Source organism: Cavia porcellus, unplaced genomic scaffold (assembly GCF_034190915.1).
Source record: "Cavia porcellus strain 051 isolate PalLab524CR breed Dunkin Hartley unplaced genomic scaffold, mCavPor4.1 scaffold_18, whole genome shotgun sequence".
Taxonomy (NCBI): domain Eukaryota; kingdom Metazoa; phylum Chordata; class Mammalia; order Rodentia; family Caviidae; genus Cavia; species Cavia porcellus.
The window spans coordinates 52,664,060-52,678,472 of NW_026947501.1; the positions used below are offsets into that span (position 1 = coordinate 52,664,060).

The 14,413-nt window shown below is 42.1% G+C and overlaps 1 protein-coding gene across 6 annotated transcripts in view; it reads right to left on the minus strand.

Moving 5' to 3' along the window:
* Positions 1-14,413, minus strand: part of Vwa3b (von Willebrand factor A domain containing 3B) — a 172,430-nt gene that overhangs the window by 15,575 nt on the left and 142,442 nt on the right. For all 6 annotated transcript variants that reach the window (XM_063229904.1, XM_063229905.1, XM_063229906.1 and 3 more), the window contains one exon: positions 604-715. In XM_063229904.1, coding sequence (XP_063085974.1) covers positions 604-715 — 112 coding nt within the window. The remainder of the gene's footprint in view (positions 1-603; positions 716-14,413) is intronic.

Sequence of the window (14,413 nt, forward strand, 5' to 3'; positions counted from 1 at the left end):
TCAGGAACTCTTCTCTAACCACCATATTTAAGTCACAACCAAATATACTCTCAGCCACCTTTGTGGTTTGACTGTCCTCTTTCTTTCTTTTTTTTTTTTTTTTTTTTTTGTCTTTTTCGTTTTTATGGTACCGGGGATCGAACTCACGACTGCCTGCTTGCAAGGCAGGTGCTTATGCCGCTGAGCTAAATCCCCAGCCCCTGACTGTCCTCTTTCTGTATTTGACTCCAAACATTCTGTATTTTTATTATCTACCTGGTGGCTCAGCTGTCTCCCCTAGTAAGATGTAACATCCACGAAGACAAGAACTCATGTGTTCTCTCCCTTGTCAGACTAGCACTTTCAGGAGATTATAGAATAGAACATATTAGGTGTATAATAAAAATTTGTTTACTAAGCATATAAAAGATAAATGCATTTCTTTCTTTCTTTTTTGGCCTCAATATGAGGAGAAAGCCCATCAATGTTTCATTTGAGAAGCAGTATCCTTAGTACAGCTCACGAAATGTCAGTGTTGTAGGGAAAGCACAGGTTGAAACCTCTTGATCCCCAGTACTAAATTATATAACAAAGAAGTCCCAGCAAGGGAGGGCAGAACCGTACCTGGAAAATAAAAGCCGTTTTCATCACATCTTGCAATAACCTTCTGGCCCTTGAGGTGATCTACTTTCTTTGATTTGAGTTTCTTTTTTGGACTTCCTTGAGATTTCTGCAGCTGAAAAAGACAAACAGTAATAATGGATGAGGAAAAAGTCAATGTGGATGGTGAAAAATCATAAGCAATGGGTAACTGGGATTCTCTCCTAAGTAAAGAATCACAGAACCTATACATACTATGACACTTTGGTATATTCTGTCTTCTAGGTTAATTAAAATGTATTCTTCCAGTAGGGGTAATTTTTATTCTCTATGATTTTTCTACTTATCTCAAGGTAAAAAGAGAACTAGATAAATAACTAAAGAAAAGGGAAAATAAAGAAAGTTATATATACAAATAGAATCCTTGAAAATCTGCAACAGCCTCAGTGCTGGAGAGTGAACACTAGTTTAGAACCATAGCATACGCTGCTGCCTTTTAGAATTGCGAGAGGTAAATGGGTCCTGCAACAGAGGGGTTGGAAATTTGTTAACAACAGAGAAATGTCGAGAGAGAGAGAGAGAGAAAGAGAGAGAGAGAGAGAGAGAGAGAGAGAGAGAGAGAGAGAGAGAGAGGAAACGCATAAAATGTAAGAGGCAGTAATATTTATCCCAAGAGGGGAGAGAAGGGAAATCTCAAGAAGACAGCAGTGTGCAGGTCACAGGCCACAGGGTGTCTCCTAGGAAAGAAAAGATGTAGAAATCCTGAATTTTATGTATATATAAAAGTATGCACATATAACTAAAACACGCAAAATGCATGACTTAAGCATAAAACAAAATTGCGGTATAATTTTAAATACAGAGAGACAATATTAATCATTTTTCTTATTGCCATTGATATTTAATTGACTGACCTATTAGACAAGGCCTTCAAGATGACTATGTACTCCTAAACTATGATTTGTTCTAATGCCAAACAATATTTATCTATTTATAATCATGTAAATGCTGTTTTGCAATTTTCTAGAAAATAATTTAAATATTTGCAGTGACCCTTGGAAAGAGCAAAACACTGATAACAGCGGTCTAAAGTGGGATTAAAGAAGTGGGATTGGTTGAAGTCAGGGATTGGAGATTATGAAATCTGATGAATCTAGAAATACAGTTAGGCATATTAAATAAAATAATAATGGTATAAATAATAATATAAATATTCCATACAGGATTGAGAGAGGCAGGGTGTGATAAGAGTAAGACTATTGCCTTTTTCATATAGTGGGATAAAATATTGTTTAAATATGACCAATCGTGAGATGGAGGAATAATAGAGGTTGGAACAGAAGAACTAAGAACAAACATTTCATAGAATCTGGTTCTGGAATTAGGATTGGGATGGTAGAGAAAGGATACTTATCATGAGGATAAGTTCTTTTATGTTATTTAGGTTTTTATCACATGAAAGCACAATGTAAAAATGAAAAGTTAAGGCAGAAATCTCAGGAGATAGCTGGAAGTGAGGATGCATTTATTTTTTCTATGACTGAATCAAATCCTGGACTCATTTACTGTTATGGCTTGTATCTAGATGTCCCCCCAAAGTCTCAAGTGCTCATAGGTAGGGCTTTTCAGAACTGGCTGGATCTAGGGCATTGATACTGGGATTAAGGGTGTGTGGTACCAACTAGTCCACTGATTGGAATTAGAGTATTTCTGGGTGGCACCACCCAAATAAGACTGGTAAGCTATATGAGATAAAAGAGGATGGAAGGCTTGCTGTTTCTGTTTATACTTTGCTGTCTTTTGCCTGCCATTCCATGAGTTTTTCCTCTGTGATGATCCCCCTTCCATGCTATACTGCCTTGGGCTGAAACTTCTGCAAACTGTGAGCTGAAATAAATCTCTTCTTTAACTTGAAGACATTTTATTTCAGTAATGAGAAAACTAAAACATCCATAAAGTACACACATGCAAGAAAGACTCAAAGCATCACAGCAAAGACTTCAAAAAATTGAACTACAATTTACATCATTGTACACATCCCAGCCTATGAAACTGTACCTTGAATAATTCGGCACAGGGTAAGCTCAAAAAAAAAAATAGTACACCTTTTTAAACTGAACTTGCAATAAATAAATACATCAATAAATAAAACTGAACTGGCATGGAAAACCCTGCTTAATGAAGTCTAAAATTTACCAAGTTTGGTGAAAATAAAAGAATTCTCCTGGAAACTTAAATCTAGAATCTTGAAACATAATATTCAAAATGCCCATTATCTAATAAAAATTATAACATAAGACAAATCAAGAAAATACGACCCAGATGTCACCATTAACATTTCAAAACAGCAATTATAACCATAGTTCACGAAATAAAAGCAAATACTCTTGAAATGAATAGCCAGGCAGTATGCTCCTGGTAGAGAAATAGAGACCATAATATTGGCAGTTCTACTTAATAGCAGAACTGGTACAACAGAGAAAAAAAGACAGTGTACCTGACAAATCAATAGAAAATATTCAATTTGAAGAAAATAGATAAGATTTTTAAAAATTTTTATTTAAAGAAAGACTAAGCAAAACAGAAAATAGGTAGAAATAATACATACGTTCAGGGAAAAAAAATAAACAGTAAGAAATCACTAGTTGATGTTTACATAATGTCATTTTACAGCTCTGCAAGTCGCGGTGGGACCTCAGCAAGCAGCAGCAGGACCTGTGGCAGGACCGCGTCGGGACCTCGGATGGTCAGCAAGTCGCCTTAATTTCTTCTTGGGACAAGAGAATTCATCTCCCTCTGTTTGGGGCTCCCACTCAGTATTATGTTGAATTCTAAGTTGACCATCTCAGAGAGCCTCTGTAGCCAGTTGTTATCTATCTGCCATCTTGCTCCTCTCCCCAGATAAAAAGATTTAAGAAAACAATATCTTTTTCTGTTTTAGTAACCTCTTAAAGGGCCAGCTCAGTTATAACCTTTATAGAAAGACTCATCTCTTGGAAAAGATGGTTATTTCCAGATGGCACCACATGAATAAAAGCTGAGTGAATGTCTTGGCTATACACACTATACAAAGAAACTAGTAGTGTCATTTTGATTTATGACGTTTAACTCTAAATTTCTGTGCTTGATGAATAATCATCAGAAGAAAGGCTCAATTTCTATTAATTTCTTCCCCTAAAGTTCCCAAAATCTTCATTCTATCAACCATAATAGTCCCTATTTCTAATTCCCAAACAATTTGAGAATCTCTGCTATTGTAAATGAATTTCTAAACAATGAACTAACATAGATTTATAGGAACTTTGAGTTGTAGGTAAAAATATCTATTGAAGGAATCTGATAAGCAAATAGTACACGAGTTGAGAAAGAAGTCAAAATTTCAGAGCAACACCCAGCTGGTGGTGCTTGTCATATTTTTCATCCAGGATCTTCATGCATCCCAAAAGATCAGAAGCTAGCATCGGGGTGAAGACAGAAAGTTCAAGTGAAGCCCCCGCCCCACACTTCTAGCTTAAAGAACAGGAAAAGAAACTTCTAACGGAATTAAGAAATGCTCCTCTTTTTTTCCTCATTCCCTAGTCACCAAATCATCCTGTGACAGTGGCAATAATGCTGACAACATGAGCTGAGAATTCTGAAGGAGGGAAATCTTGCTCTGAGTTGCAGTACAGTGTCCCAAGAAAGTGGGGTAGACCCCAGTGTTCGCCCCCCTCCCTTCCCATTTTGGCCTAGATGCAAGCACAGTAAGTTGAAGCATGCAATGGAGCTGGGTTAGAAACAAGCAAACAAAAACCAAGTGTGGGCTAAAAAACTGCAGAGAGGAGCCCTCTGGAACCAGAAACTACTGGGAAGATCACTTACATAGAAAAGGGGAGGTGAAGTATTACTTCAATAACAAAACAAGGATATCACAAGAAAGGAAGCTAGAGCTCCACGTACCTCACGAATCTACAAGGCAATCTTAGCAAATAGACCCAGCATCATGAAGGAGGATTGCAGCTAGTGGCCAGATAGAGTTTACTCTAGCAAGGCAAAGCTGGTTTACTATGCAATATTAATACAAGAAAGGATATCAATAATGGAAGGCACCATTTAATAGAATAAGGAATAAAACTATGATGATTCCAAAGCATGGAGGAGAATTTGTCAAAATTCCTTTTCATGATAAAATATCTCTAAACAAATCAGGAATAGAAGGAAAATTTTTTCAACTTTATGAAACACATCTATAAAACACCTACAGTAAATCTGGTATTTAACGATGAAAGACCATCCAGGTTTTCCCTCACGATCAGAAACAAAGCAAGTTGCTCTCGTCTTTTCGTTAACTGCATAGCAAGAAAAAACAAATCCTCCTCCGAGACTGGAAAGGAATAGGTAAAATCTCTACTTAGAAATATGATCTAAATAAAATCTAAATGTGGAAAACCCCAGGAAATCTACCCCAGAGCTACTTGAATTAAAGGCATCATGTTATAAGATAAACATATAAAATGTATTTTTAAAATATATAAAAGTTGGGTTTTTTCCTGTACTATCAATGAGCAATCTGATCACTAACTTAAGAAAAATTCTATTTATGATAGTGTTAAATCAAATGTAATATATAGAAATAAAGGTATCAATTAAATGAAAGACCTATACACTGAAAACATCATGAGAAATTAAAGACCTAATAAGTACAGTGAAATACTATGTTCATGGATCAGAAGACCTGACATTATTAAGATGGCCACTTTTCCTAGACTGGTCTACAGATTCCATATAATTGAGAAAAATCCCAGCTAGTTTTTTCTGTATCTGTTTTTATTTCTCTTTCTTTTTCCTTCCTGTTTTCCTTTCCTTTTCCCCCCTAAAGTTGAGATCACCCTAAAATTTGCACATAAACAAGCCAAAAACAATTTTGAAAAAAAAACACACTTAGTATGTAATGCAGGCATTTATGTATAAAATATACAGAAGTGACTGATTTAGAGACAGAAATCTAAGCATGAGCCAGAAACTGAAATCTTTTGGGATGAAGATAATATTCTGAAACTCAATTGTGATTGTAGGTGAGTTTTATGGCATGTGAATTATACTTCTACAAATTTGTTTTTTTTAAGGTGAAAATAGGTTCTCCATTTATTTCTGGTTTGCTGTATAGAACTGCTCACAGTGTTCTGCACAGCCTGGGCTGAATAAATGAATAAGCACAGAAGTTTCCAGCCCCAGCCTGGAATCTACTTTTGGCTGGAAAGATAAACCAGCCTTTCCTTTCAAATTGCTTTGCCGCAGAAATGGGGTTTTTGTTTTATCACTAAGTTATTATTGAATTTCTTCATGAAATTAGCTCTTTGTGACTGTTCAGCAGTGCTCCCATCACAGGGCATCAGCCAGGCCTCTTTGGCAAGACACGGAGGACAATCGCCAGCGCGCTCACAGGCATTTCAAAGGCACTTCTGTGAGAGCCGCGGCTGTATTCCTGTGTCGCGCATTTACAGGGCTATCGTTACACCATAAATAAAGCATTCAGGGCATACTTTATGAGCTCATACATGAAAACGTAGGGAAGTCTCTAATTTATAGGGCAATTGACTATAAAAATTTAAATAACTTCAGGCAGTGTGCACACCATTTGCTCCTGGGTCATTACTCATTTTCAATAGAGTTTGGGTTCTGGTAATAACTGGGCTCATTTCTATGGTGCCCTGATGTGACTGGGGGTTCCGCCGTGACCATCAATCACTGCGAACTATTTGGAGGTGCTTTTCGGGTTCATTAAAAGAAGTAGAAATATGTTTTATTTGCTCAGAGATGAACATTTAGAGACGGGTCCTCAGAAATGAAGAACTGGTAAGCAAAGAACTTAAGGTCTCTTCAAGGATTCATGGGATATTATCAAGGCTTCAGACCTGTGTGGCTTGTAGCCCCCTGAAGCCATGGACAAAATATGTAATGAATGCCGCTCTTTGATGATGTTCCTATGTGGTCAGGTCTTTCTCGGGCCCTTGCCTTTCCTAGAATCTGTGCTTTTACTGAGGCCATCAATGTGTCTAGGAGAAAGGTCTCAGATCGCTGGCAGATGCTAAAGCCTGCCTGCTTACCTTGAGCTCTCCCAGAGGAAAAACCCAAGCAGCCATCCCCATAGGAGATTCAGAATGATGCACTACAGCCAGAAACAGCCTCAGAGGAAGCAGCATGGACCGTGAGAAGGTAAACAGGACTGAAGGCTGCCTGTCTTGCTGTGTGGCTTTGGGCTGCATCTCTTAGGTTTCTTTCGCTTTGGTTTCTGCATATATGGAACGAGAAGGCAAACTGATCTCGCTAACATCCTCTCCGCCCACCTTTCTGTCCAGGGGAGCCCTAATCTGTTCTCCTGGAAACCTTGTGTGTACACAAGGACAGAAACGCAAGTGCCCCACCCTGGTTTGCAGTTTCCACACGAGGGAAATGCATCAGCCAGAAGAAGAGCACAAATTTTTCACCTTCCTCCTCCAAAGAGAGGCTTTGCCATCATTTTCTGCAGTTGGCAACTCAGGGAAAAACTTTATGAATTCTAATAATTGAAAAATATGTAGAATCTGGAACATGCCAAGTTAAATCAGCTGTTGCCCGAAATCTCTCATCTTTATGTAAAGTTAATTTACAAAACTACTTTGCTTTCTGCCACTAATGTTCTGTCAAAGATCAAGCTGTCCGAGAGGTGCTGTTGGTTACTGAGGCCATGAAAGCATCTCAGTTTTCAGACAAATAACCTTTTATTCCAGTTAGGTCCACACTGATTCCGGAACAGTGTTTTCCCCTTTTAGATTTCATCCATATGGCAAGTTGCTTACTAGAACCTATTCCTAAATACATAAAGATTTTGCTTAAAATTCTAAATGAATACAATCACGTGATTTATTTAGCTTTTATATCTGGATTCCAAATATTGATTCTCCCAATGTCCTGGCTAGAAACCAACCAATAAGATGGCTTTTTATATTTTCATAATGGGTTAGCAGTACAAATTTGTGAAGTCAGTTGCCAATAATAATTGGATCTTCCCTTCCACCACTAAATAAAGGGTAGCAATGCACTCGATGTAACACTGAAAATGTCTTTCTAAATGGCAAAATGTATCACTGCCCTTCAAATCACTCACACACTTGTGAGTTCCCCCTGAAGGACTTTGTCCCAGTCACTCACATTTACTGTTTTTGCTTCCAACTGTTCTTACTATTGGCAAGAATTCATTCTGGTTGATTTCACAGTGCGCAGCTTTCTGGGAAGAGCCAGTTAACAGGGCCTCCATAATGATGCTTCTGCCTCACGGCATCATCGACTCAGCTCCACCACTCACAAAATAGTAGCTGAAGCCAAACAAGCCTGTTGACCCCACAGTGTCACAGTGGTTGGTCCCACAGAAACAGAACATGGGCTTCCCAGGATATTGAGACAGCTGATGGGGCAGAGAGACTTCTCAGCCCTCCAGCAAGAATACTGACGTCCTTGTTCCAGAAAGATGATATTCAGCTGCTGTGGATCTTGCCAAAGAGTTTAGAGCCACTATAAAACCATGCTGGAGAGCATCCTCTAGAGCCATCACTTTCCTGTCATAGCTCACCATCACACAAAACAACAACAGCTACAAATAAACCACTAGGTTTAAGCAGGAAGGCCACAGAGGATGAGAAAATCAGTTGTGGCCAAGAGGGGGATGTGAAATGCTCACACAAGCTGACCTGTGGCATCTCCACGCCCAGGCAGCCAGTTCAAGTGGGGTGGGCAGACACGTAACAACTCCTGTAGGAGAGACACCACCCACTGGGAACTTGAGCCTTGTCTACACAATCCAGAGACTTCCTCCTCACTTCTGTGCCCGATTTGATCACCAGGTGATGGGCAGAAAGGCCCCCAGCAAATGCCACTGTTTTTCACGCCACGCTCATGCTCTTGGGTTTTCATTGGTTGGGCACAGAGAAGCCACCAAATGCTTGCTGCTTTAAAATTTAAAATCATCAGAGAACTGGAGATTGATCTTTTGCAAAAGGGAATGAGACCAAGAGATGGAGGGGTAGGAGGAGGGAAAGAGAGGAAAAAAACTAAGCTGTGACATGTACATGCACCAACTGCCACTGATGAGCATGATCATTATGTACTGTGGATGTGTCCTCATAAAAACAAAAAATAAAAGTCTTTAAAAATCCCATTTAATGAGCGCCATACTCTGACACTGGGTACAGAGCAGTTTTTTATGATTTAACAACAACTAATCTTTGGCTCAAAAATTGTTTTAAAAAACTACTACTCAGTGTTTTTTTCCTGTCTCATATGATTGAACTTCATCTCACAGTCCCGAAACTGCCTTGACAGCAGCTCTGACATGCTCCTCTCAGCAGGTTTTGTCTTTAGGGTCTAGTGAAGTCTAAGACTACTGTAATTACTATAACGCATGCGGAGCCTGGTATGTTTTGACCTTCTTTCTCTCCAGGGTCCCCAGTTAAACAGGTAGAATATTTGCAACCTGTCGCTGTGAGTGATTCAACTTCCTGTCAGGCCTTGGTAATCAGGACGGGGCAGGTGGGAGCATTTTCTGCTTTTCAACAGAAGGCAAATACAATGCCAAAGAAACAAAGCTCTGCGAGGGATTTTTAAGGAGGAAGTGAAGCCCCCTTGCAAGTTTACCACAAGTACAGAGCAGCTCAGGGCAGGAGCTCACACACAGCCAGCCACACTGCTCGCAAGTCCTGCTTTGGGGGGTTTCTACTGCCACGCCTTGCAGTGGTCTCGGGCCCTTAGCCTCACTTTAAAAACCAGAGGGAGGAGGCAAGTGTAGTGTGGAGTTATTTCTTTCCTGGTCTCTTCAGGAACAGTGTAGTTTAGGAAAACAATAAAAAGCCCAGGACCCAGGTTCTGTGCGTTCCCCACCTCCTTGTCAGGGGCTGTTTTCTGAGTTGATCCCAGGCTGTGGGACACTCCTCCCCACCCCCAACTGTCTGTCTTAAACTCCAAGTGAGTGATGCTCTGTGTTGAGTGACATCTCCTTAATTTGTGCAACATTTAGCTGAATCTTGGAAGCAACCCAAATGTCCATTAATAGATGAATGGGTTAAGCAAATGTGGTATTTATACACAATAGAGCACTATTCTGCCATAAAGAAGGATAGTCTGAGTCATTTGTAAGAAAATGGATGCACCTTGAAACCATGATTTTAAGTGAAACAAATCAGCCACACAAACAAATATCACACAGTATCTCTTATATGAGGAGACTCAAAGTATAAAAAAATTAATGAGCAAGATAAAAGATAGACAATAGGTTACAGGGCAATAGATCCTTTGCAAATGGGAAGGGGGAGACAGATCCTTTGCAAGAGATGGAGCCGGGAGGGCAGGAAAGGGGAGGTGAAGAGCACTAAGGTGCGTTATGTATGTGCACCAGCTCCCCGTGAGGAACGTAATCATGATGCGCTGAAAGCACGTACGTTTGAAAATAAAAATTAAAAGAAAACGATGTGTAGAGACCAACACTGGGAAGTCCAGGGTGGGAGACAGTCCTTCCACCCCTCCCGACACCGCTGGAGGCCTGGACTGCGGAGGAAACCACCACTCAGTAAGATTTCCAATCAAATGCTAATAGCTACTTTGAAGGTTTCTATGAAAAGATGAACATTCCCTGGCTGCACTTTTAGGGAAAAACTAAAGTGAGAAAACCTCAAAATATCTTAAATAATTAAAGCTGGAAATTATAGCAGCTCTGGGGATTAGCAATCAAGATGTTATTGATACAGTCCCTGTCTCCTGCAACTCCACAGATGAACAGAAGCCACATGCTGGAGCCACTTACGTGTCACTGCCAGATGTGTGGACCAACACCAGCTTTCTATCCTATTGTATTTAAATACTGCACACAGGACTGGTGTACAAGTAAACTCTGGCCTTTAAGAAAACCTTTGAGGTTATCTGCACTCTGGGTTAGCTGTTTTCTACTCACCACGCCCACGAAATCCACTCTCTGTGCCCAAATTCTATACCCCTTTATTATTTTCTTAGCTGGCTAGCTTCCTGTTGGGGTCTGGCTGTCTTCCGGTTGTGGACTGGCTGGTTTCCAGGTGGGGAACAGACAACATGAGGCACTGGCAGAGATCAAAAGGCAAGAGGAGGAGAAAGACCTGGGGGTTGGATCCTGCCCCTTGCTGCTCTGGTCTCCGGGGCTCCTGCTACCCTGCTGGTAGTCTCCTTTCTCCCTAACAGGCCTATTTCCTTCCACTCCTTCAACAACTTCCTGTCACTGCTGGTTCCGGGATATTTGCATATCCTGTTAACTGCCGCCTTAGGCCTGCTTTCACCTATGAAAGATCGCTTCAAGAAGTTTCCCCATTGGGTTGATCGATGGAGTTGTGCTTCCTGCCTGGGCCTTCCAGATAAGCTCCCCAACTCAGTTCTCTCTCTCCAGATCTGGAGGGTAGTGATTGTGCTCAAATCTTTCATTTAGGGCACCTGGGCAAAATTCATGCCTGGCACAAAGGTTGAGCTTAGAGGTGGCAGAGCCCTGCAGTGAGGATTTAGCTAGATTTTAGAAAACCTGGCTATGACTTTTGTCATCTTGAGGATTTTTTTGGTTGATACTCACTTTTCCCACTCCTGAGAAACAGGACGTGAAACTTTTCAGATGTTACACTCTGTTCTTCCTCCTTTGCTTTACTGTCTGCCTGTGACTGTGCTCCGGAGCAGGGGACTCCCCTTAAGTCTGCCATCAACTGCAGCCCAATTGTGGCACTGGCTGTGTTTGCTTTGGTATCCTCTCAGATCGATCCTTCCTCACTCTGAGATTTCAGCTTCACCCTGGCCATGCAACCTGCCACCACCCTTATGGCTCCATCTGGGATCCCTTTCCATATCACTCCCCACTGTCGTGCTGTCAGGGGATACTGTGGCCTCAATGTGCACCATCGTTCTTTCTGGGATGGCAATGTCATCAACGCACAGCTTGGATCTGTGAACCTCCCTGTCTGCATGCAAGGAGGCCTCACTCTATCTGAGGAGTGCATCTTCCCCTCAGACCCAGACAGAGCAGAGCAGACTGAAGATTTCACTGATGAGAGGACAAGGCTGGTGTGCCATCACTTTCGCCTTACAGAGGGTATGAGGAAAACTATAAAAGAATGTGCTACGATGCAAGGACAGCAATTGCTTCAGTTCCTATTTGAGAATGGAGATAAGAGCCTACTGTTACACAACTCACAGACATTTTCCTCTCAGCCTCCCCATCACATCATCCTGCCTACATAATGTCACAGTCACAACCAACACGATGTTCCCGAGTCCAAATGGCCTCTGTGCTCTCCATCCTCAGTCCACCTCCAGCTCACCACAACCCTTCCTGTGTGTATTTTCCTAACTCTCTTTTTCTCTAGGACAATCTTTCATGGAGCAGAGTGTCCCATCTGTCATTCCTAAGGTCACAGACTCCAAGTTCCTTGCTGGTTATGGCGTTGAGAAGTTCACAAACTCATCCACCTAGGTTGGTCCATTTCCAATGCATTTTTTAAAAAACCTTTTTAAGACAGAGTCTCACTATGACTACATACTACAAACTGGCCTTGAACTCCTTTTGTAGCCAGGGCTGACTTTGGACTCAAAGCTATCCTCTTGCCTCAGTCTCCCAAGTGCTGGGATTATAGCATGTGCCACCATTCCTGGCTTCCAATGCATTCTTTAGAGTTTCTCTGTTGTTCTTCTTTTTCTTTCTTTCTTTCTTTCTTTTTTTTTTTTGTACTGGGAGTCAAACTCAGGGCCCCACACTTGCCATGCAAGTGCTGTGCTGCTGAGCTACAGCCTTGGCTCTTTGAGTGTCTCAACCACTTCCAAATTGCAAGTGATTTTCTGCCTTTGTTTTTCCCAGAGTGATCAATGAGAAGAATGTGGGATCTTTCTAGGCCTGGATTCTATAGACTTTGCTTGGAGCACAACCCGTGTTTGCTAAGACAGTGTTCATACCTGGGCAGCTGCAGGTCAGGTTTGCAGGGAGACTGTGGAAGGAAGGCTAAGGACAACTCAGCTTTGAGGGCTCAGGACTGGCCCGTGAGGTGAAATCTGCCATCGTGAGAACAAGACGAGGAGCTTCTAGTGGAAACTTAAAACTTTAGACTTATATGGTTCTCCTTTCATTGCGTGGCTGGTAAGCCAAGCTTGCTACACCTGGCATCCGGAGCCACGCACCTCCTTCCCACCTCGGGACTTCATGGCCAGAAGAGTCACGACTGTCCTAAACTCAGGAGCCAGTGCAGCAGGCATGTTGGGTGCCAGCATCACTCCAGGGGTCCGGAAGCCTCAGACATCCAGACCCCAGAATGTGTCCTGGAATGGGCTGAATACAGAGGCCGCAGGCTTCTGACAGCCGTGGGCATTGCTGATTCGATGCCTGCCCAAAGGAACTTTGATCAACTTCTGCTACACATGTTAATAACTAGCAGGGGTCTTGGTGATTAACAGAAAGCCTCTTCCTTTCTAATTTACTATCATTGATCAAAATCTTTGGCTTTTGCTAAAAGAATTTAAAATGAGGTTATATTTAAATATAAATGAGTAAAAATGAATAGCATCGCCCGCGAGCTCTCCACCCCAGGATCTTAAAAGGCCTTAGCCTGGCCTTGCCGTCCCGAGCTTTGCTTCCACTACAGCTTTTCACTTTGAGGTTGACCAGAAGTCAGATGTGTGAGGTACGGAAAAATGGAATAAAAAAATCACAGAATATATCACACATTTCTCATCAAAAGAAGGAAAGAAAACATAAAACATCTTCCACTGCAGAAGGACATGTCAAGGGTGGAAGAAACTCTAAAGCCAAGCCTTCCCCATTCATTTCGCATGGACAATTGGCCCGGGCCCAGGCCATGATCTCAGGAGGGCTTTGGACACCCTGTGCGGACAGTGAAAGTACAGCCGTGGCCTCTGACTGAGAAGGAGGTGGCAGTAGACCCAGGAGACCCTTGCCTTCTCCCACACTGGCCTCACATCCTCACAGTCCTCCTGCTGGTCTTTCCCACGGAAATTCGGAAGCGAAAGCCTAATTTTCTCCACTCTGATTCGTTAGAGGCTTGTTGCTGCTCCCACAATCTCACTGACATTCTTCCGGCTAACGTTGCCCATGAGCTCCCTCCTGGCCAATCAAATCAGTTTTCAGTCTCCAGAACCCTCCAGAATAACTTGAATGGTGGATCATGTATGCTGGATGCGTTCATTGTCGGCTCTCAGTGCTCCCCGCTGTCCTAAGCACATGATGTCCTCTGTCTCACGACCATCTCTGGCTTTTCTATCTTAGACACGAGAAGACACTGAGGACAGGAGGGCACGAGGAAGGCTGCACAACTCAGAAGTGGTGGAGCTGAGACTGGCATCGGATCTGCCTGACTTCAGAGCCAGCGCCCTTAACCACCTCTCCTTGGCTCTCACCCCGTCGCTTTCTCCCTGGAGGCACCTGCTTCTCTAACTTCTCCATCTTGGTCCATTTCATTCTCTTTTCTCTCTCAGCACCAACTGTAAGTGACTCCAAATCGATCAGTCACTCAGCCCTCTCTCCTGAACTCCCAATATGTGACTGTTGGCTTTCTCACCTGGATGCTGGGACACGTTAAGAACCTAGAGGCCGGAAAGCAAATTACCTTTTCCTAATCTGCCCTTCCTCTCATCGTGCCTTGTCCTCTCTGCTCTTTCACATATTTATGGAAACACCCATCAGTGTTTCCGGCTGTGGGAGTACCTACACCCCAACACACAACACTCAATCTGGCAGAGAAGATGGCCCGTAAACACCTGAGTCTATCATGTCAGGGAGTGAAGTGAGCTGTGAGGGAGACCTAACTGACAT